This window comes from Mustela erminea, chromosome 10, assembly GCF_009829155.1.
Source record: "Mustela erminea isolate mMusErm1 chromosome 10, mMusErm1.Pri, whole genome shotgun sequence".
In the NCBI taxonomy this organism is placed as follows: Eukaryota; Metazoa; Chordata; class Mammalia; order Carnivora; family Mustelidae; genus Mustela; species Mustela erminea.
Genome location: NC_045623.1, coordinates 413,010 through 439,364, shown reverse-complemented (window position 1 = coordinate 439,364; position 26,355 = coordinate 413,010). Strand labels below are relative to the sequence as shown.

Sequence of the window (26,355 nt, the reverse complement as noted above, 5' to 3'; positions counted from 1 at the left end):
GCCGAAGGCAGAGGCTTTAACCACTGAGCCACCCAGGCGCCCCGGTTGGAAATGTTTCAAAGAAAATAATTTTGATTGTAAAATTTAGGATACTGAACAGCTCAGTCCTGGACTAAAAATTGGCCCTCTATGGGTCTCCCCCCTTGCAAAAAGGTATGGCAGTCCTCAATACAACCTACCAGTAGAAGAAAATGTATGTCACTAGTTTGCTATACACACCCATCTAAAGGATCCTTTCCTGCCATCTAGGATTTGTCCTTCCTACATTAATCAACCTTCAAGCCTGGAAACCTGGTAGGTTTGAGGCTACTTTATATGTTTCAAAGCTTCAGAATAAGATGTCTGGCTTTCATATTTAATTGCAAAAGACAAATCAATGGGTACTTATTCAGGGAAAAAAATACAAACGAGGGCCCCCCACCCCCTTCTCTGCCTACTTGTGATCTCTGTCCAATAAAATCCTAAAAAAAAAAAAAAATCCAGGGGCGCCTCGATAGCTCAGTGGGTTAAAGCCTCTGCCTTCGGCTCAGGTCATGATCCCAGGGTCTTGGCATCGAGTCCCACATTGGGCTCTCTGCTCAGCGCAGGGAGCCTGCTTCCCTTCCTCTCTCTCTCTGTCTGCCTCTCTGACTACTTGTAATCTCTATCAAATAAATAAATCTTAAAAAAAAATCCAAATGAGAGTGGAGTTATCTGAAACCTACCAGTTCCTGTAGATACACTATTTCTCTCTGTGTCCTCTAAACAGAGACCTCTAGGATGCAACTTTTGCTAGACCTATGCAGGAAGTACAAGGGTGAACAGAAATCCTCAGGATCCTTCTCCGGCAGTGATTGTATTGATGAGGGAGCAGGAGGCTGGCTGAAGACAAAGCAAAAGCTGGCGCCTTGCACCCCCTCTCCACCCGCTCCCCTCTGTAATATGTGTAGCATTCCTCAGGCACCCCTGACTGCCATAAACGATAAACAAATAGTTAACTTGCAGAGATCACAATCCTGCAAGACAGGAATCTCCCTTGCTCTACAAATGTCCTGGAGATCTACAAACAGGGAGGTTACCTTATCAATAGCACAAAGTTCCAGAGGCAAATAACTCTTAAGTTCCTCAAGCCCTAATGTCTCCCTCCCCACCATAAACGAAACTGGAGGAGGCTGAGGTAGAAGGGAATGTAAATGATAGCAGGATCTTAACACCCCACCAAGAATCTCCCAACTATGTTCATGTTAATGGCTGGCCTAAAGACGACATTGATCAAGCCACAAGGGCAAGGCCTCCTCCCGCACCTTGTAGGCCCTCCTTAACATATGAAAACTCGGTTGAAACCTCCCTTCCCCTCACCTTCCCCCAACCGCAGGGTACATAACCTGCCATCCCTCACAACCCAGGGCAGCAGCTCTTCCTGCCCACGGGTCCTGTCCCCATGCTTTAATAAACCACCATTTTGCACCAAAGATGTCTCAAGAATTCTTTCTTGGTCATCGGCTCCGGACCTCAGCCCACTGAACCCCACTTTGGTTCTAAAACTTCATCAGTATCATCCTTTCTTTGGGTTCCTCACCAGTAGACACATAGGAGACTGCTGCTCTGCTTAGAGACACCTGTAAAGGCAGAATTTTTGCCTGAGTTATCTCAGTTCCCAGAGTGTGAGACACAATGTAGTTTTTGTATCTAATACCAGGTGCTCAATAACATTTAACTTTGGAATGAAGTGATGCATCCAGCCTTGGTTGCTGTCACTCTGGGGTATAAATATAGCAGACATACTGAGTTTCCTGTTGTTAGGTGGAGAAAGAACACTTTGTAAATTTGAATTGTTAGAGAAAAATGACAGGCAACAGAGTATATATAAAATAAACTCTATTCTTTGAGATTTCTAAACTTTCATCCTTCAAGGAAATGGACATGTGCTGAAGAGCTGATGAACAGTCTGCAAAGACATTATTCTGGCTTATTCTTGATCCAAGTCCTTGACATTTTATTCCAGCTGCTGCTGACTCCAGTTATCCACAGGATGGGGGTAGGGAGAGAAAAGGGTGAGGCATCTCACAATCATCAGTGAATCCGCATATTGATGTTTCTTACGTAGTTGTCAAATTTGCAGGCTGAAGAGCTGAGATTTCTGCAAACGATCCATCTGGAGTAAAAATCTAGAGTGGCTGTGAAAGTTGATTCTGAGAGATGAAGTCTTCTTGCTTTCATATTTGGGAATTTCACTTTTTTTTTTTAGTTTTTCTCATCAATGGGGAAACTATTTATGACTAAGCGTTGCTGAAATAAGAACTTTTCGTATTTCCACTGTTAGTTCTTACCTGAAATAAAAGAGAAAAAAAAATTAAATGAGAATTTTTTATTAGTTCTGCTATTTGAGGCTGAAGTGACAGCTAAGGAAGAAGTGAAGCCGAGTGCAACCTGAAAAGTGGGTAAGTTGTGGTGGTAAACTACAGTCTGGAAAGAGTTACACTAGCAGATTAGAAGGTAAGTCCTTTAAAATATATCATGTGCCCTGTGGTGTAGAATACAGGGTCCCACCACCTCATAATGCTGATAGCCCTACTCAAACTGCTGCAAGTGGGCTAGACAGATCCCTACCATCACCTCCCTCAGGATCAATTTATTCTACATTCTACTCTTCTGAAGAAAAATGAAGACCTTTTACACCTCCCAGGAGATGTGCCTTGCTTCAAACATGTATATTCAGAAATAGTCTGTACTAGAAATAAGAGCATACTTTGCATGAAAAAAGATTTTCATGCTCCTAATACATGTCATTCATATATATACACATATATATATGTGTATATATATACTATGTGTATATATATACTATCTATGTGTATAAATATACTATTTATATATATATATATGTATATATATATATGGGAGGGTGATACCAAGGTAGGAGTCCTAGAATGTGAAAAACAGCAGGGTCCTTACACACAATCTGTAATATTGTGATGTATAAGAAATTTAAATTTGATCTTTGTTCTAGTTTCTGGCAGAACTCTTAAAATGCTTGGCATTAGTCTTTTGTTATATTAATGAGGTGACCTTGGGAAAGCCCTGGAAGGATGGAAGGTGATTACCAACCTTACTATTTGGAACGTTCAAACTTTTAGTCTTTTTAAATTTTTTAAAAGATTTTATTTATTTGACAGACAGAGATCACAAGTAGGCAGAGGCAGGCGGGGTAGGGGTGTGGGGGGGAAGCAGGCTCCCCATTGAGCAGAGAGCCTGATCCAGGGCTCTATCCCAGGACCCTGAGATCATGACCTGAGCGAAGATAGAAGCTTAACCCATTGAGCCACCTAGGCGCCCCCAAAACTTTTAGTCTTACATATCCCCCTGACCTCTGAGGATGAGAGAGGGGCTGAAGTTGACTTCAGTCAACTGCCAATGATTTATTCAATCATCCCTATGTAATGAAGCCTCCATTAAAAACCCAAAAGATGTGGGTTCAGAGTGTTTCTGGGTTGGTGAATATGTGGAGGTGTTGGGAGAGTAGAGCTCCCACAGAAAGCAGGGAAGTTCTGTACCTTTTCCCCATGACTTGCCCTATGCATCTCTTCCTCTGGCTGTTCCTGAGTTAAACCTTTTTAAAATAAGCCAGTAATCAGGGCTCCTGGCTGACTGAGTCAGTAGAGCATGCAACTTTTTTTTTTTTTAAGATTTTATTTATTTGACAGAGATCACAAGTAGGCAGAGACTCAGGCAGAGAGAAAGGGGGGTAAGCAGGCTCCCCTTTGAGCAGAGAGCGGGGCTCCATCCCAGGACCCTGAGACCATGACTTGAGCTGAAGGCAGACCCAGGCGGCCCAAGCATGCAACTCTTGATCATGAGTTCCAGTCCCCACACTGGGCGCAGTGATCACACACACGTATACATGGAAAAAATAAACCAGTAATCTAGTAAGTAAAATGTTTCTCTGACTTCTCTGAGACACTCTAGCAAATTAATCAGACCCTAAGAGGGGGTTCTCAGGAAACTGATTTATAGTCAAGATATACAGGTGACAACTTGGATTTGCTACCAGCATCTGAAGTGGGGGCCAGGGTGGGGGCAGTCTCACAGGACTGAACCCTTAACCTGTGGAACCTAATGCTATCTTCTACTTGGTAAACCTGGTAGGTAATATCAGAATGGAATTCAATTTTTGGTGTCCCCAAAAATTGTTGTTGTGGAAACATCCCCCCTCCAAGCTGGAATTGGTACTGGAATCCATTTACTATCCAAATCCAATTCCACTTTTGGCCTTGAAATCGTGGTATCAATAGGTCAAGTAGTAATTAAAGACACAAGACCCATAAATGAAAATCCTGAGACTAAGATCCATGCCTTGAGCCTTTTTAGTATGTCACAAAGTTTAAGAAAAAAAGGGAGAGGAACGGCTCCAATCTGGAGGAAGCCAACAGGAAGCCAATGGGCTCCAAGCTATATTGAGTACCTTGGCTGGGACAGGAATAAGACTATAGAGTCTCTTCTTAAGAGATTACAGAGAAAGAGAGGAATCATCAGAAAGAGAAAAGGGAAAATTAGCAAATAAAAGCAAAGTTAAAGCTTGGACTGATCCATTTACACCCTTTAGAGCCAAGAGCCTGTAACATTAATTTTCCATCAGGTTGTTAGAGTACGAAGTTAGGTTCTGACAGGATATGGAGGTCAACGAGATGGTCATGGGCAGCTACTGGGAGGGTCAGAGGCCAGTCCTGGCCAACACACTACAAGAAGCGAGATCAAACCAGACCAGCTAAGATGGCAATGCCATAACAGGAAACCCCTGACCAAATTAGGACGAAAAAGTCAAAGCCCTGCTTCACGCCCCCCTAGTTAACAACTGTGACTGTAAGAAACCCAAACCCCAGGGGATGCTGCTCTACCTCTCTCCTGAGCTTGCCTGCTCTCATAGCTTAAGAGTGTATTTTTTGCTTTAACGAACTTTCCTGCTTCTTTACTAAATCCACTGGGCTACATGTCTGTCTTTGAATTTCTTCTTGTGACAAGACCAAGAACCTTCAGTAACCCCTTCTGGTCTGGCTAGGTGGAAGCACCAAAGGCTGGAGGTCTCCCCAGTTCCCATGGCAACACAGACGCTCCTTAGGAACATTTGGAGGAATATTTCCACTAGGTCAACTGAGTTTCTAAGTGAAAACTCAAAAAGTAATTTCTCATTCTTAGGTGTTCCTTACCACTAAATTCTTTCCAAACTAATTCTTGGGGAAAGATTTTATTTTTAAATATTTCACTTCAGCATAGGGAAGCCAAGTATAAATACAAATTTGTTCTCTAAAGTTTTAGATTTTTTTGCTGCTATATTCTCTTTAGGACAGTAAGATCTAAAAGCTTTTGAAGGCATCAGATTTGGTGTAAAGATTATTTTCAAGTTAAAACATCCAATCCCCCCCCCCCAAAAATATCTAAAATCTTCATTTCCTTTATCTGCTCTAGAGATCAGTTATACATCTAACCCATTCATCTACCTCTTCTTTTCTCTTTTTTTCCATGCTATACAAACAAGACTGTTGAAAGAGGAATGCAAATCCCATCAATGGCTAGCATGGGCCTTTCGTAAGTAATTGCATCATTTGGGATACTTCTGTACTGATGAGCCGAGATCTTAGTAGACTGGTGGTCCTTCTCATTCGTAGCCACATATTTGAATCACCTAGAAACTTTTAAAAACTAATACCCCAAACACCTGTGAAACCATTTAAATCAGAATCTCTAGCTGTGATATCTGGGCATTTGTGTTAGGCAAAACCTTACCAGGTTATTACAATGACAGCATGAGTTAAAGGTACTCAGGAGGGGCGCCTGGGTGGCTCAGTTGTTAAGCATCTGACAACGGGGCTCCCTGCTCAGCTGGGAAGCCTGCTTCTCCCTCGCCTATTCCCTCTGATTGTGTTCCCCCTCTCGCTGTGTCTCTGTCAAATAAAGAAATAAGAATAAAATAAAAAAAATAAAGCTACTTAGGAGACCATCCCTATTTCCCATGGTTCTCTTTGTTTCTCTCTAGCTGTCTCACCATGGGCTTCTTTCCCACGGGACCTAAAGATTTAACTCTTCCCTCTTTTGATCTGAGGTGAATCTCTTTCTCAATTGGATTTCCTTCTGCTTATTTATCTGGGTCTTTTCCAAGTTCACCTCTAGATTACATTTTCCCAAAGTTAATTCAGCACAAAGTCTTCCTCAGGTCAAGCAGCTGGGCTTTCCTTTGCCTATACCTATAGAACATGGATAATGATTTACAGGTAGGGTCTCTGGGATTGATACAAACTCCCAGGTCCTTCCACTCTCTGAGCCACCAGGCAACTGGTTCCAGTAATCTGAGGTCTGTCCTATTTAGAAAAGTCCTTGGAAACAAAAGCAACGTACAAGAAGGCAAAAGGAGGGGTGCTTGGGTGGCTCAGTTTTGTCTGCCTTTGGCTCAGGTCATGATCCCAGGGTCCTGCGACTAAGCGCCCACATCGGGCTCCCTGCTCAGTGAGTCAGTAGGGAGTTTTCTTCTCGCTTTCTCACTGCCCCTGCCCCAGCCCGTGTACACACACGTGCTCTCTCTCTCTCAAATAAGTAAAATCATTTTTTAATTTTTGTTTTTAAAGATTTTATTTATTTATTCATTTGATAGAAAGAGAGACAGCAAGAGAGGGGACACAAGCAGGGGGAGCAGCTGAGGGAGAGGGAGAATCAGGCTTTTCTATGAGCAGCAAGCCTGATGCAGGGCTCAAACCCAGGACCCTGAGCAGGGAGCCTGATGTGGGGCTCAATCCCAGGACGCTGAGGCCATGACTTGAGCTGAAGGCAGAGGCTTAACCCACTGAGCCACCCAGGCACCCCTTAGGGGAGCTTTCTTAACTGACATCTACAAGATCAGGCAGGAATGTCTATTGAGGTGGGCATTACACATGGCAAAAACTTAGTAAATACTGAGTCTGGTGTATAGGGCATAGGTGGAAGATATTTTGCAGGTTTGTGAATATTTTTGCCAACCTGAGGGTAATTTGGTTTGATTTGACTTTTCTCAATAGTACAAGCTGGGAACCATAAGGTGACTGGAATATTATCGTTTTAGTGCAATGAATTTGTATTTTGCCAAGGATCAATATAAGCTACACTTATCTCAATTTTTTAGTGCCCTATTTTCATCCATTTCAAAATTGGGGTTTTGCTCCTTTTAAGCTCATTTCTGGTCCTCACATTTCCTCAAAGACTACTGACCTCTAAATTCTGTTTGCTTGTTCTTTCAGCATTCTAAGACAGAGTTTATCTAATCTTGGCAAATTTTACTCAATTAAAATTATTGTTTTATGTCCTCTCACCTTTGAGGATTGTTCTTTTCTTCTCAGGCTTGCATTAGTGAGGTGTGGTTTATACCTAAAATGATACATTTCTCAGAGGTACTCCTTCGTGGAGCCTGGAGTCTGGGGACTTGTAGAGGGAGCACCTAAGAGGGAGCCCTCTCTACATTGAGAATTGTGAGTCACAAGGCTTTGGGTAGCTGTGGCCTCCTGAACACTTTTTGTTTTTATAGCTGGGTATGGCAAGAGACAAGAAGGCTGAGAGTGACCGTTGTTGGAGGCAGGCCCCTGGCCAGGGTGGCCTCCGCCATTAAAAGATGGCGCCTGGCGAGCTGCCAAGAAAAGTTGCCTCATAAGACTAAGCAGAACGCCCTAAGAGGAAGCGTATATCATTGGTTGCTGGCGCAGTCATCTTGCTTAGCCTCCCTCTGTGATTCGCCCCCTTCTGTACTCTATGCGCTCATTGGCTGTGTGAGGATATATAAGCATGTCGCTGGAAAAATAAGAAGAGCACAAGACAACGAGGCTGATTGTCCTCCTTGAGGGTCCAGGGCGATAGACTGTCTCGTGGGTTTTGACCACTTACCTCTGGAAATACGATTCAGGTGAGCCAGAAGGCTCAGACTTTCTTCCCTGATACCTCTGTTTTCATTGTACAGCTGGGAAGCAGACTCCAAGCTCTGCCTGTTAAGGTTAGACGTGCATCCTAGTCCAGGAAATAATTACAGTTTAGGCCAAGTTAAACACATTCACTTGAGATAATGCTTTCTGCAATTCCTTCTCCCTTCTTTCTCAGCCCATAAGAAAAGTTTGGGGACTCAAAGGTTGGGTCTTCAGTGTAATGGGAGAGAAGCTTAATTTTCACAAGGCCCTTAACAAGTGCCAGCTCATTCATTAGTATTATCACACCCAATGCCTGAAATTATGAAGGACACTTTTCTCACGATATAGCTGCTGCTTTGGTGTGGAGAAGAGGCCCAGTCACTGTTCTGACCCAGTCCAAGACTGAGGAATGATGGCCCCTGTGTGAGTGCAATCCAGAAGAAGGATGTGAGGAGAAGAACCACGCTGAGGACAATGAAGAGTAATGAAGACATTAGAGAAGGGGATGAGGATGGCAGCAGCAGAGACCCTCACTCTGCTGAAGGCGTTACTCAGCAACCTGAGTTCTACTGGATGACCACCATGTGAGAGGAGAGGGGCAGCAGAAAGGATATAGCAGAGGAGTCACAAGGAGGGTTTAGGAGGCCAGACAACTCAAAGATGGAGGCATAACTCAGCCTTGGGGCAAATCTCTGAGCTTATTTACTCACCTAAAAAGTAGGAATATTCATACCTGCCCTATTCTCCCTAGTTGGGCCATTTGTTAAGAGTATATGAAGTAAGGTATATCAAGTTCTTGCAATCTGTGAAGCCCTGAAACACACACACGGCAGATCCTTAGAAGGATACATAATGCCAGAAGCAGGCAGACTTGGGCTCCCCCCTACCGTTTCCTTGGTCAGAAATGCTGAGATGATGTTCCAGCTTTTCTTGAAGGCAGTCATTGATGAAAAGAATTTCCCTCAGGTGCTGGTACAGGTTGTGGATCTCATCTTCTGCAGCCATTCCACCAGACAGGGAATGAGGTAGAAGATGGAGAATCCTTATCACCAATGGGGTGGCCTTTCAGTAAGATCCCTGCCTTTTGCCATTCTTCTGCCAACTTCCTCTTTCATCAGGGAAAACCAAGGAACTTCCTCTAACAGTCCTTTAAATAACTTCAAAGCATGGTCCAGTGCTAAGCAAACTCCACAGGACTACCTCTCACACAAGGATCTGGGAAGCATAAAGGGGGTTGACACAAGGCAGGAAAATACCAAAGAATCCTTCCGAGTAGGGCTTATCTAGTACTGGGAAAGGTGTGGGCACCGCTGAGGTAAGACTTTCTGGTACGGGAAATGTCTCTACTAAATACCTCTCCCACATGATTTATGACTGAACATCTTTAATAGATGTCACATCTCCAGGTGAAATGGAAAGTAGGAATGAGGAAGCCTCTGTAAGGGGACTGCCTGGGTAATAAAAGGTACCCACCATTGGCAAAAAAGACAAAACCTAACATGGCTTATATCACATTAAAAAACTCAGGGATCACTGAGTGGATTAAGATAGTCTCCTTCTCGGGGCACCTGGGTGGCTCAGTGGGTTAAAGCCTCTGCTTTCGGCTCAGGTCATGATCCCAGAGTCCTGGGATCGAGCCCCACATTGGGCTTTCTGCTCAGCAGGAGTCTGCTTCCTCCTCTCTCTGCCTACTTGTGATCTCCGTCTGTCAAATAAATAAATAAAATCTTAAAAAAAAAAAAAAGATAGTCTCTTTCTTGGGGTGCCTGGGTGGCTCAGTAGATTGAGCATCTTACTCTTGATTTCTGCTAAAGTCATGATCTCAGGAATGTGAGATCAAGCCCCACATCAGGCTCCGTGGTCAGCAAAAAATCTATTTGCCTCTCTCTCTCTGCTCCTCCCCCTGCAGTCTCTCTCTCTCTCAAATAAATAAATAAAATCTTTTTTTTTTTAAGATTTTATTTATTTATTTGACAGAGATCACAAGTAGGCAGAGAGGCAGGCAGAGAGAGAGGAGGAAGCAGGCTCCCTGCTGAGCAGAGAGCCCCATGCTGGGCTCGATCTCAGGACCCTGGGATCATGACCTGAGCCAAAGGCAGAGGCTTTAACCCACTGAGCCACCCAGGCGCCCCTAAATGAATAAAATCTCAAAAAGTCTCTTACTCATGCCTATAAGATGACTTAAGACATGTAATTCTCTAATAGTCCAAACTTTTATCCTCAAAGAAAAGTCAAAGTCAAAAAAGGAAAAGATGATGAAGGTTGAGATTTTAATCTCCAAACACACACACACACACATACACACACACGTGCACACACACGCGCACACAAACGCATCAGTGAGGCTGCTTCCCCTAGGGACTCTTATATGCCTAGAGGAACTACACTGACTAGTTTGGGGTTTCTTAGGAAAGGGGCATGCTAGTGGCATGGCTGGTAGATTAGGCCTTTTTTTCCCAGTAGATAGGCTGGCTGTTGGTTTAGAGTAGATTATAGCACTGAGACTAAACCCAGAGACATTTTTTTAAAATGGTGTCACCCAAAGGATGGGAACCCTAGCCATTTACCCAGGGGCTGCTAAGAGCTGAGCCTTGTCCTTAGGGAAGCCAGCAGATGTTCTGGTACTAAGATGGAACTTTTTTTTTTTTTTAAGATTTTATTTATTTATCCAACAGACAGAGATCACAGGCAGAGAGAGAGGAAGGGAAGCAGGCTCCCTGCTGAGCAGAGAGCCTGATGCGGGCCTCGATCCCAGGACCCTGAGATCATGACCTGAGCAGAAGGCAGTGGCTTAACCCACTGAGCCACCCAGGCGCCCAAGATGGAACTTTTTAAGGAAGCAAGTCATCTGAAGGGAGATGAAGACTGGAGACTAGAACCATGATACTCCACCTCCAAAAATGTAGGCAAAACTGTTGGTATTTCTCAGGCAATACTCAGATACATAAACAATACCTATACACATACAACTAAGATGCTTTATCTTAGAGGAGGTCTATTAGATTTCTGTACACAGCTGAAGTGATAGCAGAGAGCCTGTCATGATCCCTTCACCCTCAGTCTGGCTTGCCTGGAGTCCACCAGCTCGCACATGCCAGCGGGGGCCAGAGTGACTGAGATGAGGTGTGGACCAGGAACAATGCAAATTACCTGAGCCACCACGGACCTGTACTTGAAACTTGGTACCAGAACTGCGTTCAGCCTAAGCACTGTTTCAAGGTCAGTCTTTAGGGCCTGCCTGCAGAGATGATCTCATGCAGCCTAGAGAGAGGCAGTAAGCATGTAGAAGCTACTGGAGCTTTATTCTCCATTCTTCCAATGTTGGTGGTTTTATTCTCTTTACAATGGGAATACTCACTGGTGACTTCCACAGCAGAACTGGCTTCCTGCACATCAGAGGGGAAGGCACTGCTGCTGGGAGGCTGGTCAGAGTCACAGCGACTGGAATGAGTCAAATACCGTTCATCTAGTGAGTCTTCCTGGGCTTCATTCACTTCCTCCTGGAGCTCCTTGCTGAGCCTGGGTGGGGGCCAGGAAGGAGAGAAGTCAGGAGATTAAACAAAGGCAACCTGGAACCACAGCTTTAGAAGTGGTCCTGTCTGAAGCTCCTGGATTAGACACCAGAAATCAAAGAGGCCAACTGGATGAGAAAGAAAGCATTAACACTCTACTTCTGACGGGGGTTACTGTACATAGAGCTGGGCAAAAGGGAGCAGCAGCAGCTGTTCTGTGTGCTGATTACGTAACATGTGGATGAGGAAGTAGACCCGGCTATTTGAGAAAATACACTCAATGACACACAAAGACCTAGGATAACAGTTTCAAAACGCTGTGGACAACTTTTGTTTAATATAATATGAAGTGGTCCCCTAAATACTGGCTCCTGAGACAATGTCTCATTCTGTTTTTTTTTTTCTTTCTTTCTTTCTTTTTTCTTTTCTTTTCTTTTTTTTTTTTTTAACAGTACAGGTTTTTAGAATACAGAAACCAGGGATCTCTGGCCCTTATGTCAGACTGACTCTAGTCTAACTAAACTTAATGAATTACTAGGAAATGGTAACCAATACAAGAACTGCACAGAGAACAGACAGCATTGTTTCAAAGGACAAACACTGTTATGATGAATGAATGAAACAGGTACAATCAGGGGTACTTGGGTGGCTCAGGTGGTTAAGCAATGGCCTTTGACTCAGGTCATGATCCTGGAGTGCCAGGATGGAGTCTTGCATGGGGCTCCCTGCTCAGCAGGGAGTCTGTTTCTTCCTCTGACTCTCCCCCCTTCTCATGCTTTCTCTCTCTCTCAAATAAATAAAATCTTTTTAAAAATGTAAAAGAAAAAGAAAGAAAGAAAGAAATAGGTACAATCAGCAGTTTTTGAGTTTTTTCCCTGCATCTGGGCATTTGGCCTCGTGGCTATAGCTTCTCAAGTCTTCTCTAGACTTCACAATTCTGTCATCACTTCATATTCATTTACCTGGGTGCCAATGGCTCCTGTCCATCTTCATCCTTCTTATCATTGTAATTTTCTGTGAGCCAAAAAACAGAAACAGCCAGTCAGAAATTGAGCAAGTCCCATTTCACACATTACAAATACGAGGGCCTATAGGATCAGTACTGTGTTTCTGATCATATGTGATTGTATCTGATCACAAATATGGGGCCCTATATGATTGGAAACAAACACTCTGCATGTTTGTTCAGAAGGCTCTGAGAGAGAAGGCTTAGGTTGTGTCTTTAGAGAAGTAGCCTGGCAGGTTTTCCTGAGAAACACTGATGGTGTTTTCCTGGTATGGCAAATCATTACCATGACATCTGCTACCAAGCCAAGGCAAAAAGTTTAAAATGTCTTTTGTCCGATGCTCAGAATCCTTGCTCAGCTGCCTTGTGGACTTCTCCAGCTGTAACATCCATTTTTGCCACACAGCTAGCTGCTGGCTAGAACAAGGTTGTGTGTCCTGTTAGGCTCTCATGAAGAACACACTGCAATCTCGGAGGAGCCAAAAACTTCAGGAGAACCCACCTAGCCCTTCTAACCAAATGACTGGACAAAGGCACCTGTGCTTGCCAGAGTGTATGAAGAGAATCTCCCCTTCCTTTTTTTTTCCTGACCCCAACTAGAGATCACCACAGTTGCAGAACTATATTGTCAAGGCAGCTGAATTGTGACCTAAATCACAATGGAGAATCTAACTCTTTGATCAAAAGAACCAGGAAAAAGGGACCTCTTGCCTAAAAAGTGTGAAGAATGCTCCCTTTTATTTTCTATTTCTCTATTTTCTTGTCTCCTCGCTCTCAAAGTAGCCCCAGTGATGCAGAACTGCAACATAGTGTGAGAAGAGAAATCTCTGAGTGAACTCAATCTTTCTGAACAGAAGAATTTGGAAAAGGGACCCTTGGGAAACTAAAAAGTATGGAAGAAATACCAGAGAGAAGAAAGGCTAGAAAATGGTCTATGAGCTGACAAAAGTCCCAGGACTCACCCCCAAACCGAATATATGTGGAATAGACCCAACGAATCATGACAAAGGATTAGAGAACTGAATTACCACATAAACTACCACCTAATCCAGACTAAACCTGAGTAACGTATTTGCTGGACCAACCCAAACAGCTGCCTATCAGAGGCATTGAAAGGTGAGACAGAACTTGGGAGTCTGAACCTAATGGTGTTGACTGCCTGCTAAAAAATAATTTCCATAGGGTTTTAATAGGACCCAGGGTCTTATGATATAATATTCGATCATTTCAATAAATGAATAAAATACATCTGAGTTCGACAGCTATTCAAAATAAAACTTTTGGAAAATAAGGAATAAAAAGAACTTTCTCAAGTAACTTGGAAACATTTCTTGGTTGGACCATGCCTGCTCATGTTTGCATTAGGAGACTTAATTTTCTTTACTGTCAGCAGTCACCATCATAAAACAAAAAACAAAATTTTTGTTTGTTCATTCAAATATGAATAAATTTAAAAAGGGAACTTCTTCGTGTGTAAACCTGGTGATTCACATACCTGTACCCTGGGGGATAAAAATATATGTTTATAAAAAATAAAAAATTTAAAAAAAAAAAGGGAACTTCCTCAACCTAACAAGGCACTATGAAACTCAGTATTATTACTGAGTTAGAAAACTCAGTATTATTTTAAGATTTATTTATTTCAGTGAGAGTGAGCGAGCAGGGGAGAGGCAGAGGGAGAGAACCCACACAGGGCTCAATCCCAGGACCCTGAGATCAGGACCTGATTCAAAACCAAGAGTCAGACACTCAACCAACTGAGCCACTCAAGTGCCCCAGAAAACTCAGCACTGGGGCACTGGGAGGCTCAGTGGGTTAAGCCTCTGCCTTGGGCTCAGGTCATGATCTCAGGGTCTCTGCTCAACAGGGAGCCTGCTCCTCACCACCACCGCCTCCCCGCCTACTTGTGATCTCTCTCTGGCAAAAAAACCCCCAAAACAAAACCTCAGCATTATTAAAAATGTCAATCCTCCTCAAACTTTTCATAGATTCAAAACAATGTCACTCAAAATCCCAAGAGGATTTTGTTGCTGCTGCTGTTTTTTTAAAACAGTAATGGGGGTGCCTGGGTGGCTCAATGGGTTAAAGCCTCTGCCTTCAGCTCAGGTCATGATCTCAGGGTCCTGGGATTGAGCCCCTCATCGGGCTCTCTGCTCAGCAGGGAGCCTATTTCCCTTTCTCTCTCTGCCTGCCTCTCTGCCTACTTGTGATCTCTATTAAAAAAATAAAATATTAAAAAAAAAAGGTAATGGTAAGCTGAATGTAAAATTTATATGGAAAGGAAAAGGACCTTGTTTTAGGCAAAGAGTTCTCAGATATATAACTACAAAAGCATGATCCATAAATTGGACTTCATTAAAATTAAGAAATTCTGCTCTCTGAGGACACTGCTAAAGAATGAAAAGATAAACCATAGTCCGGGAGAAAATATTTGCAAATTAAATATCTCATAAAGGACTCGTATCCAGAAATGTAAAGAACCCTCAAGACTTGATAATATAAGAACAACCAACTCAATTTTAAAATGACAAAATGTTTGAATACTGGCTTCACCAAAGATATAAGGACAGTAAATGGGCATATGAAAAGATCCTTAAAATCATTAGCTATTAAGGAAATGCAAATTAAAACCACAGTGTCTTCTCCCGCACCTACACTTTTGCTAAAAAGACAAAAAGCAAAAGAACAAAAACCTGAAATTATTAAAAGTTGATATAGGGGAACAGCTGAAACCTTCACACAATGCCAGTGCGACTCTGAAATGGTATAGCCACACTGGAAAACAGTGTGGCAGTTTCTTCTAGGTTAAACATACACTTACCATGTGACCCAGCAATCCCACTTCTAGGTATTTATCCAAGTGAAGTGAAATGAAAATGTATTTTCGCACAAAAACCTATATGTGAATCTTGATAGCTATTATTCATAACTGCCCCACACAGGAAATAATCCAAATGCCCTTCACTGGGTAAGTAGATAAATAAAAGTGGTGTATCTATATAATGGAATAGTACTCAACAGTGGAAAAACAAAGAAACTACCGATACATTCAGAAGATGGAAAATCTGTAGGAACAGAAAACAGATCAAGTGGCTGCCAGAAACTGGGGTGGGAGACAATGTTCAACTACATAGAGGCACAAAGGAACTTTGAGTGGTGATGGAACTATTCTATATCCCGGTTGTGGCCGCGCTTACACCTCTGTGTATGCATTTCTCAAAGCTCACAGCACTGACACTACAGTGTGCCATTTTACTGTAAATCAATTATCCTTAAAAGAAAGAGGAAATGTCTGTGGGGGCTCATGTTGGGCCCAGGTGAGTGCTCCTAGGTATTTCTACCTGATAGCGTCACTATCAATAGGCTGAGAAGGGCACAAAACAGGACATCTGGCTAAAAAGTCACTCTTAGAGTCATGGAAGCATGGGGACTTATGGGAGGCAAGGACCTTGGGGAGGATCTAAGGGTCTCCATAGCTTGTAAGCCAACTTACCAGTGACGAGTTTGCTGGCAAGGTTCTCTGCCAGCTGGCTTCCGTGGGCCAGTTGTTCACAGAATCTCTGTCCCTGGTAGTGGGCAATGTCAGTGCTCCTGAGGATGCCCTTAAAAGACTTGACCATGCTCTTTGTATGCTGAATGAAAAGATAACAGACACCTTTCCCTTCCTGTATCCTCTGTCGTAAGTGGGTCAGTTCTCGGGCCTGAGCCTGAATCAGGGGATCATATTTCCTAAAGTAAAATATAATGGCACATAGCTTATGGGAGTTTCAGCAGAGACATCTCATAGAAGGCCCCTAAGAAATTTCCCAAGTTGAATTTTTACACAAGTTGTGTGACTTGCCTGTGGCAGAGGGAATGAAGAAACAGTACTGGGTTTGTTTCTTTTTAAATTAACTTTACTTTGAAAAGATGCCCCTGCAGTTCCTCAATTCAGCCCACATCCATTTCCATGGAATATAGGTCATCCAGCATTATGCAGAAAATGTGGTGCACACACACACAAGCCGAAGTGTTGGCTGGGTGCACGTGGTGTTGATTCAAAGGATGAAAAGAAAAATCAATGAAAGGGTCAAGAAAGATAGCATTCTTTTGAGTGCCATGAAAATAAGCCATAATCAGGAGATAGTGAAGAGTAAGTTAGTTCTGAGTAACAACAATTACATCACTCTAAGTGGGTCTTCACCATTTTTTAATGATTATACAAATATTTAACATGGACTTCAATCCAAAATGTGAGCTCTCTGAGGTAAGAGACAGTACTACGTATCACACAACTTACAGTGCTCGACAGAGTGTACACACACAAGCAGGTATTCAGTTAATACTGAGAACCACATAATCCTAAAGCTGGACTAGACATTTATAGTCATCTGTCTCATCTGATGCCTGAATCTCCTCCCTGCTGTCCTACTGAGTGATATTGCACAGACCGTCTTTCAAACTCTATCCCACAGAGCTTCTATAAAGTGTCAGAGCTGGTGAGGGCTCCAGACCTAGGCTTCCTTCAATCAGGTATCTCTGCTTTAGTAGATACACACTTGAGCTTCTCAGATTTCATTTCAACAGAGGGCTAAAAGACATCTTGAATGCCACAATCCGGCCTATATTTGATACCCTCTGAGGATAGACCATGCTAGTCCTCAGCACATTAATAACCTATTTTCCAGATAACAGCTGCTTGATCATCCATCTGCCCAACAGCCCTACAGTTAGTGCTCCACATAGTATGGTACTTAGGGGAAAAAAAAAATCAAAGTTGAGGAGAAACGTATCATGAAAGGGCACTTTGGAAAGCTGGGAAAATCTCTCTTGTGGTAGAAAATGTTAGTCCATTAATGATAACCACCACACCTATAAAAAAATAAAAGTATAATAATCACAGAAAATATTTGTTGAGAGCTTCGTATGTGTCACAGATGATTCTAACTTGGAATCATGCATTTTTTTTAAAGATTTTATTTATTTATTTGACACAGAGAGAGAGAGGCATCATAAGAGGCGGAGAGGCAAGCAGAGAGAGAGGGGGAACAGGCTCCCCTCTGAGCAAAGAGTCAGATGCGGGGCTCCATCCTAGGACCTGATCAGGACCTGGACCGGAGGCCGAGGCTTACCCCCCTGAGCCACCCAGGTGCCCCGGAATCATACATTTAATCTTCATAACCGTCTGAGGGTTATGATACTGTTTGTATTTTCATTTTGCAGGTGAAGTAGTGGAGGAAACTGAGATGCAGGAAAGTCAAGTGAATTTGCCCAAGCTCACACAACTAGAAGCCATACTGCTAGTGTTCCAACTCAGGTATCTGTCTCCATTTTATTCATGTGCTATTTAAGGGAGAACCCCAGGCCCCTAGCTACTCTACCACCCAATTCCCACAGCCCCACCAATGGTCTTTATCTAGTTCTGTGCTTGCCATGGACTTTTTTATCCCTCTCCTTGGACAAAAGTGCTCTTTATACCAGCAGCCTGGGCTGCCCCACTTCACATAGTAATTCCCACTTTCCCACAAAGGTACCTCCTTACCCAAGCCTTGCAGTCGGTCTTGTCTTCTCTGCCAGCTCCCTGTCAAACTGCACTTCTTCCTCCAGCACGGATTCGATGAGGCCTTTGTACTCTTCACTCTCTGAGAAAATAGACACATCTGCCTCAGTGGAAAGCTGGACATGCTGCTGTGATTGCTGCCCTCAGAGGAGGCGGCAGGGTCCATCCCAAGGACAAATGGAACCCCATTACCAGGCTCCATGCTGGGATTCCCACATCTCATTCCTCAATCTCCCACACTATATGGCACTTTAGATATGAGGAAATAGAAGCTCATGGGCAGGTAACTTACTCAAGATGGCTGAAATGGAAGGAGACAAGTCAGAATTCATTATCTCCTGAGGTCTGACTCCAAATCTTGGGCCACTTTACCAAGCCTCATAGCCTCTTAGGTAAACCGTTAACCTAGGACATGAAGTACTGATATCCTGTGTGTTGGGGAAGTCTCCATATGTTGTAAGACTGATAGCTCTCCATGTTGAGAGTTTCAATAATGCCCCCCAAATTTCAAAGATTTCTAAGTTTATCTGGATACAACTATGTAACAGGTATCTGGAGGGGCAAAAATCTGAAAGATGTATGTTCAAATGCTACCAGGTGTTGAGTTAGAGGGAAAACTAATACATAGTGCCTCCATGGCATTGTTCTATTAGATTTTCAAGAATTAGTATCATGTAGGGATGCCTCGGTGGCTCAGTCGGTTAAGTGTCTGCCATTGGGTCAGGTCAAGATCCCAGAGTCCTGGGATCTAGCCCATACTCGGCAGGGAGCCTACTTCTCCTTCTCCCTGCTATTTCACCTGCTTGTGCTCTCTTTCTCCCTCTCAATCTGTGTCAAATAAATAAATATTCTTTTTTTTAAACAGTTGCCTTGTTTTTTTAAGATTCTATTCACTTGAGAGAAAGAGAGAGAGCACAAGCAGAAGGAACAGCAGGCAGAGGGAGAGGAAGAAGCAGACTCTCTACATAACAAGGATCCTGATGCAGGACCTGATCCCAGGACCCTGGCATCATGACCTGAGCCAAAGACAGCCGCTTAACCAACTGATCCACCCAGATGTCCCTAAATATTCTTTAAAAAAAAAAATAAGAAAGAAAAGAAAAAGAAAAAAGAATTAGTATCATGTAATCAACACTACTAGTTGAAAAGGTAAATATTATTCTTATTACCATTACAGATGAGAAAACTGAGGTACAAAGAGGGTAACTTGGATTTGACCCCAGAAGTCTGGCCCCAGGATACATGCTCTTAATCACTGCACTGTAATACCTTTACACTAAGATCTGGTGGTATCTTTTTTCTTTTCTAGCTTCAAAAAATTTGTCTTACAATTGTGATGTGAATGAGTGATGTAAAAACAAAAACAAAAACAAAAACCCTTATATTTCCACATCCTAAAGCTTTTCCTTCTTTAATAAGTAGGCTTTTTAACTTTTTTCTCCGTGTCTAGTAAGTTGGATAATAAATTTTATCCCCCATTGATTTAGTGAAAGATAACTGTAGAAATCTGAAATATCAGCACTTTAATATCAGCAAGAATCTTCCTCTAATATTCCTGCCTCTCATGTGTCCTCACTCCATCATGGTTCCCTTGGTCACTACATCAACCCCCTCGCCGGCCCCTATTACCAACAGGTTTGGGATTGTCCAAGGATTTCCAAATGTGAGAGCTGAGCATGGAGAGGAAAGGGCCAGCTCCTACACTGACTGGATCTGCTGGACTGGAGGCCTTGCCCTCTTAGCCTCACCCTTATTCTGGCTACCCGTCTCAAAGCCCAGATCGTGGACTAGCTTGCTGTCTGCAAAGTTCATACTCAGGGAGAGACTAAAAAGGTATTAAAGTCTCTGATTTTCCTGGAAATACTTTCAATCTCACCAGAGTGTGAGGAACAGCTTCTTAGAACTCATATGAGAAAAAAATCTTGCTCTAGGCATCAGGACTTCCCTCTGTGTCTGCTATCGATGTTCTGATCTCCAGGTATCTGCGGTTCAGTTGGGAACAGACAGCTTTAAGCTCCTATAAAGCAGCAAAGAATACTCATACACTCGTAGTGCAGCTAGCACAATGCTTTGCAAAGGGGTACTTAGTCAAAGTTGGAATTGAATCCTGAGAAATTTGAGCCAACAGTGATATTATATGTTTCTAGAATCTGACACATGTTCCTGAGAGAGAAAAAATAATTCAGTGTCTGAACTAGGTTTTAGCCTCTACGCCTCCTTACCTCTCACTGTAAACTTTATTCCTTTGTGCCTCAGTGTTTCCATCTTCTGCAAATTGAGGGTAAAATACCCACTTCTACCTTTCCAGGAGTCTAGTCAGAATAAGATTTTGATGGAGGGCAAACAACGTTTGGACAGTGTTTAGTTTCTCATGGGGAAAACAGGCCATCATTTATGACTCTGGTGACTGTGAACCCAGGGGGCTTACTGTATTTCTGCAGCTGGTTGGCCAGGATGTAAGCAGTAGCCTTGGATGTGAGGAATTTCTCCATGAGGTTCCAGAAGTTCTGTTTGCTTTTTTCCAGCTGGGAGCACAAGTACTGGTTGGTTTCCAGGATGCTCATTTCTGTCCTTGGATCAGAGAAGGTGGTGAGAGATTCTGCCATGCTGAAGCTTGTGGTGGTAGAAGAAGTATAGCCAGAACCTGGGGAGCAGAAACCCCACAAATAATTAGAAACAAGTGAAAAGTGGGGTGCCTGGGTGGCTCAGTGTGCTGAGCTTCTGCCTTCGGCTCAGGTCATGGTCCTGGGATCCAGCACCGCATAGGGCTCTCTGCTCAGCGGTGACCCTGCTCCCCCCGCCACCTCGACCCCCACCTACTTGCAATCTCTGTCAAGTAAATAAATAAATCTTTAAAAAAGAGAGAGAAAAGGTTATGGTGATGGCTGCACTGCCCGGTAAATTACTAAAAAAAAAATCACTGAAATATACAATCCCAGTGAGTTTTATAATTTGTAAATTATACCTTGAAGTTTCATTAAGCGGGGGAAAAAATGGAATTAAACAAGTTGAAAGTATCTAGATGAAATTCATACTTACGTTGGGGCCAAACTTTGTCAGCATTCCACAACTGAAGAATTCTTAACCACAAAAACAAGGCAGAAGATACCAGAGCTCAGAGCCCTGAGGCACTGCCTACAGCTGTGTCCCTCTGGGGCACTGCCTACAGTTTAGGCTCTGGTAAGAATGCCAGACAGAGCACCCAGGCTGCCAGGTAACTGTCTGGAGTCACAATAACAGAACTGGAAAGTCAGAGCTGTCGTGGAATCTTAGGAGCCCCTGTCTTCCAGTTGCTGAGGCCATGCCGATACACAAGGTCACCTGGTCTGTTGTGAAGGTCACCACTGATGCAGAGCCCACCCACCCCCAGCAGCCACTCAGTATTTGTGTGCCCAGGTGCTGATACCACATGTCTCTCTAAAATATAAGCACATTTTTCACTGTTTATTCTTGTAAGTGCATAGAAAAGATAAGGAATCAGTATTTTCCCAAATTCTTTTATCACCTTAAGGATTGTCATGAAGTCACTTTTCCGTCAGGAAAAATTTCAAAGTTTTAAAATTTAAAACTTGTTGGGGCGCCTGGGTGGCTCAGTGGGTTAAGCCGCTGCCTTCGGCTCAGGTCATGATCTCAGGGTCCTGGGATCGAGTCCCGCATCAGGCTCTCTGCTCAGCAGGGAGCCTGCTTCCTCCTCTCTCTCTCTCTCTGCCTGCCTCTCTGCCTACTTGTGATCTCTCTCTGTCAAATAAATAAATAAAATCTTTAAAAAAAAATTTAAAACTTGTTGATGGTCTTGGTGTTCTTTTTTTTTTTTTTAAATTTATTTATTTATTTGACAGAGATCACAAGTAGGCAGAGAGAGAGGAGGGGAAGCAGGCTCCCTGCTGAGCAGAGAGCCTGATGCCAGGCTCAAACCCAGGACCCTGGGATCATGACCTGAGCCAAAAGCAGAGGCTTTAACCCACTGCGCGACCCAGATGCCCTGGGTCTTGGTGTTCTTCTTTGGTTCTCTAGTTTTATTCCAGGTTAGTTTAACATTATAAGAAAAAATAGGAGTATAATATTCAATGTGTGAATAATTAATTTATAAAGATTTCTATCCTGTCTGAATTTTCTTCTTGTCATAGCCCAGGGTGATGTCTGCTGCTGTTCCCTCATTGAGGAAGTATATTAGGTTTTCATTAAACTTGAAGTCAAGTTTGACATTCCTATTTCCTAGCCTTGCCCTCCTCCTGTATGTGTGGATTGCACTGTGTTTTAATCTCTATACAGGTATTTTGTGATTGTCACCTATGAAAATCATTCTAGCTCCACAGGGTATCTTTCCCATTTGTCAAAGTCATTTTTTTCTTAAAGATTTTATTTATTTACTTGACAGCGAGAGATCACAAGTAGGCAGAGAGGCAGGCAGAGAGAGAGAGGAGGAAGCAGGCTCCCTGCTGAGCAGAGAGCCCGATGCGGGACTCGATCCCAGGACCCTGAGATCATGACCTGAGCTGAAGGCAGCGGCTTAACCCACTGAGCCACCCAGGCACCCTGTCAAAGTCATTTAAAGAGTTTTTGTACATGTCTTTGAATACATGCAGTGGAGACTTATACACTTATACACTTGTTACTCTTTTTTTTTTTTAAAGATCTTATTTATTTGTCAAAGAGAGACAAATAGCACAAGCAGGGGGAGTGGCAGGCAAAGGTAGAAGCAGGCTCCCTCCTGGGCAAGGAGCCCAGATGCAGGGCTCCAGGACCCTGGATCACGACCTGAGCCAAAGGCAGAGGCTTAACCAACTGAGTGACCCAGGAACCCCAAAGTAATATTATTCTTATGTCCAGAGCAGTTTTTGTAGAACACAGATTGATAGTTTGTACTGACCCCTATCTGCTGACTTGTGGTTGTTTTGTCAGAGCAAGGTAAAAATCAAGGTCATTGGGTGTATGGTGGTTAGTGGTGATTCACAGCATTTCTATGCAATGACATGTAGTGACATAGAGGCTGAAGTTTTAAAGAGAGAGACAGTTAGGAGAGAAAGTGATCCTCCGACACCTCTTTACTTTCCATGGAGCAATTTATCCCTGGTTGTGTGCCTGACACTAGAGAAACTTCTCTAGAATATTTGTCTCTTCTGTTTAGCTGTTTTGCTTTTCCAGGCTAGTGGCCCACATTATGTGTAACCATGGCCACCTCTGTATGTGTCACTGAACATTCATGACAAAGCGAAAGAGTGACAGTATTGGTTTGTGAGATGTCTCAAAATTTAAAGATCTCAGTCCTTTTAAACATACTGAAGCTGGGGCACCTGGGTGCCTGGGTGGCTCAGTGGGTTAAAGCATCTGCTTTCGGCTCAGGTCATGATCCCAGGGTCCTGGGATCGAGCCCCACGTGGGGTCCTGGGACAGGGGGTCCTGGGACAGGGGGTCCTGGGATCGAGCCCCATGTGGGGTCTTGGGATCGAGCCCTGGGATCGAGCCCCATGTTGGGCTCTCTGCTCAGCGGGGAGCCTAAATAAAATCTTTAAAAAACAAACAAACAAACAAAAAAACACACTGAGGCTTTTTTCATGGTCTAGAGTATGGTCTATCCTAGACAATGTTCTAAGTGCAGTTGAGAGCAACTGTATTATTCTGTTCTTGGTGGCTGGAGCCTTCTATAGATGTCTCTTATGTCATGTTGTTTAAGTCTTCTATCTCCTTGTTGATCTTCTGCAAGATTTTTTAAGATTTTGTTTATTCATTTGTCAGAGAGAGAGAGAACACAAGCAGGGGGAGCAGCAGAGAGAGAGAGAAGCAGGCTTCCTGCTGAGCAAGGAGCCCAATGTGGGACTCAATCTCAGGACTCAGGCAGGGAAAAGTGCTTTTTTTTTTAAGCAATAGAAATCACACAATGAGGTGGTGGAAGTGAAAAACAACTGTCAGCAATCTCCAACCAACACTAAATACAACCAATTACAAAGGATTCAAATCCTCTCAAATTAGGTGTAAAAGTCAGTTCCAGCTATATATATCAAAAATAGTCCAGGTCTGTACCAGGCTAACTGTAAGTGAAGATTGGACTCTCATACAAAGACAAAGGAAGGAGGATGTTTTCAACTTGGTTGAAGAAGGGATATTCTAGAGTTAATAGGAAATGTCAAATTGTTTTTTCCTGGCTACCTTCTGTGGCCAAGATGGTGTGTTGCTCTTTTCTATACATTCAAAAGAAGCTTCAGAGGTGCAATACTCAATTATCACCCTAATTTTCCTGAGTAACTCAGCCCATACCCAATGAGCCAGCCTCCTGAACCTTCACTATGTAAAGAACTGGTGGGAAAAAAAATGGAAGGAAAGGGTTTGGGAGGCACCAAGCAATGGGAGAGCAAAGAGACTGCTTCAGTCAGGGAGGAAATTAGCTTTCCGTAGGTCCACACTAGATTTAGGACCAAACAAGAGTCTAACTAATTTCTTTTTCTTTAAAAATTTTAAGTAATCTCTACATCCAACATGGGGCTCAAACTCACAACACTGAGACAGAGTCACATGCTCCACCAACTGAGCCAACCCCATTTTCTGATATTTTTCTAGAAATCTATTATCTATTTGGGAAGAGAGTCCAGCGTACACCCTCTCCAGAATTAGGCACTTTCAAATCAGGTATTTTTATTTGACTGACATTACTTCGTAGTGCTACTTTACATAAATCCCCATTGCAAGGCTTTGCCGCAAGTGTTTTCTACGTGCCACCTGTTTTCCAAAGAGAACAGCTGTGTAAAAAGCTGTTTTAGAATTGCTTTTTCGAAATCCTTCCAGAGACTCTGAGTAGACCCGCTCTCCAGCAGTTGAGAAACAAGCATCAGTGGTTCAGTAGCAGAATTCTGGCCTTCCATGTGTGAGGTCTGGGTTCCACTGCTGGTCAAAGAAGGGTTTTCCTTGCACTTCTATGTGCCCAGTGCTCTCTATTACCTATTGCACTAGCAAGACAGCTTATTACAGGGTTGTGGGTCTCAGGAGGCAACGCTAAAAAGGAAAAAGGGCAACTATATCCCTTAGGTTAATTACAGGCTGGGGTCTCAACGACGAAATATTTTTCATAGCTCTCTGTCTTTGAAAGGACAGGTGAGTATGGTGGGTCTTTTTTTTTTTTTTTTTAAGATTTTATTTATTTATTTAACAGACAGAGATCACAATTAGGCAGAGGCAGGCAGAGAGAAAGGGAAGCAGGTTCCCTGCCGAGCAGAGAGCCCGATGTGGGACTCAATCCCAGGACCCTGAGATCGTGACCTGAGCCAAAGGCAGCGGCTTAATCCACTGAGCCACCCAGGCTCCCGGTGGGTCATTTTGAATACCTGACAGACAAAGTCATTGCTACTTCTGATCTTTCTGCTGGCAGGTATCTGGAAGTTTAGGTGTCACTAGGTCACTGGTTAGCATGCTGGGTCTTGGGCTGACCGCTGAGCAGCGTCTCACTCTGCAGCGAGTATCGAGAAATGAAGGAGAGAAGCTGTGGGGCCCAGCAGACACCCTGGTGATTAGGAAGGCATCAGCCGCCTAAGGAAAGGAAAGCTTTGTGTGGAGGAATTAGTGTGGGTGTGAGGGAAGCTACAGAGAAGGGGCCTCAGACTTTTCTGTGGTCTTGGTAAAGTTACGGACAAGAATGAACTCCAAGTAGAGAGCAGCACATACGAGAAAATCAGTTTTATCCCCTGCTTATTTTATATTCCCCTAAAAATGAGAAGGCTCATTTTTAATGCTTCTGGGTAAGCAGCACTGGGGGAGGGCTGTGAAAATCGCTGGCTCTGGAGGGGGAGACTCTGGAAAAGAAAGGTTCTTGGAGTCCAGTCGTTTGTTTAGTCCTGTTTTCATCAGCTCTTTTCCTTTGGAAAGAGTGGGCGAGGTTGCCGAGGAGAAGCGCCCGGCGCTACACCCCGGGGTCCCCACATCAGCGGGTGGACTCCGGGGGATGCAGCATCCAGGCGGCGCGGACCGAGACAGCTTTCAGGAAGCTTCCGCGACCCGGAAGCGGACCCCGGGTCCCGCCCCACTACAACCCGCCGCCCTGCGCTTCCCCCCTACTTTAGCCTCTGCTCTGCACGCTCCGCCGGAACACTCATCTCCGACGCCGACCCTTCTCTCGCGCCACACAGCCGCTCCGTCCGAAATCGCGTTTCTTCTCTTCTCGGCCGCGGTCTGGGAGCCACACGCTCTTCTCCCGGCGGCCCGCCTGTGGCGAACAACACCAGCGGCGAGGACTACGCTCGGACCCCAGGCTGGGCCGCCTTGGAGCCTCTTCCTGGGCTCTACGCGTTCAATGAGCCTTTTCGGGTCCCGCCTCGAGAAGCAGGGCCCTCCAGCGCGGCCCCTCTCGCCAGTCCGAGGCCCGCACCCTTGCTTGCAGCCAGCGCGCCAACTCCGGGCAGCGTTGGTGAAATAGGT

General features: G+C 43.8%; 1 protein-coding gene and 1 long non-coding RNA gene across 6 annotated transcripts; one reads left to right on the top strand and one right to left on the bottom strand.

Moving 5' to 3' along the window:
• Positions 1-3: 3 nt before the first annotated feature.
• Positions 4-2,331, top strand: LOC116600556. Its single transcript, XR_004289710.1, has 2 exons — positions 4-294; positions 2,228-2,331. It is a non-coding gene; the product is annotated as an uncharacterized LOC116600556 (long non-coding RNA).
• LOC116600553 (neuroblastoma breakpoint family member 6-like protein) lies at positions 2,215-26,086 on the bottom strand. Of its 5 annotated transcripts, none has more exons than XM_032360607.1 (9): positions 20,992-21,087; positions 20,381-20,596; positions 17,935-18,034; positions 15,907-16,142; positions 12,370-12,421; positions 11,254-11,414; positions 8,783-8,890; positions 7,879-7,998; positions 2,215-2,309 (listed from the first exon to the last, which is right to left on the bottom strand). In XM_032360607.1, the coding sequence occupies exons 2-9, from the start codon at positions 20,556-20,558 to the stop codon at positions 2,299-2,301; spliced, it is 966 nt and encodes a 321-aa protein (XP_032216498.1). In that variant the 5' UTR covers positions 20,559-20,596; positions 20,992-21,087; the 3' UTR covers positions 2,215-2,298. The 5 variants fall into 5 exon arrangements, with proteins under 5 accessions (XP_032216498.1, XP_032216499.1, XP_032216500.1 ...); XM_032360608.1 differs by having other exon boundaries at positions 8,783-8,887; XM_032360609.1 differs by lacking the exon at positions 8,783-8,890.
• Between the last annotated feature and the right edge of the window lie 269 nt (positions 26,087-26,355).

Coding starts and splice junctions, on each gene's coding strand:
- LOC116600553 (XM_032360606.1), bottom strand. CDS start 20,558: ATGGCAGAATCTCTCACCACCTTCTCTGATCCAAGGACAGAAATGAGC. Junction 18,035..20,380: donor CAACCAGCTGCAGAAATACA/GTAAGCCCCCTG, acceptor CTATTTTCTCAG/AGAGTGAAGAGTACAAAGGC. Junction 16,143..17,934: donor AGACCGACTGCAAGGCTTGG/GTAAGGAGGTAC, acceptor ATTTTACTTTAG/GAAATATGATCCCCTGATTC.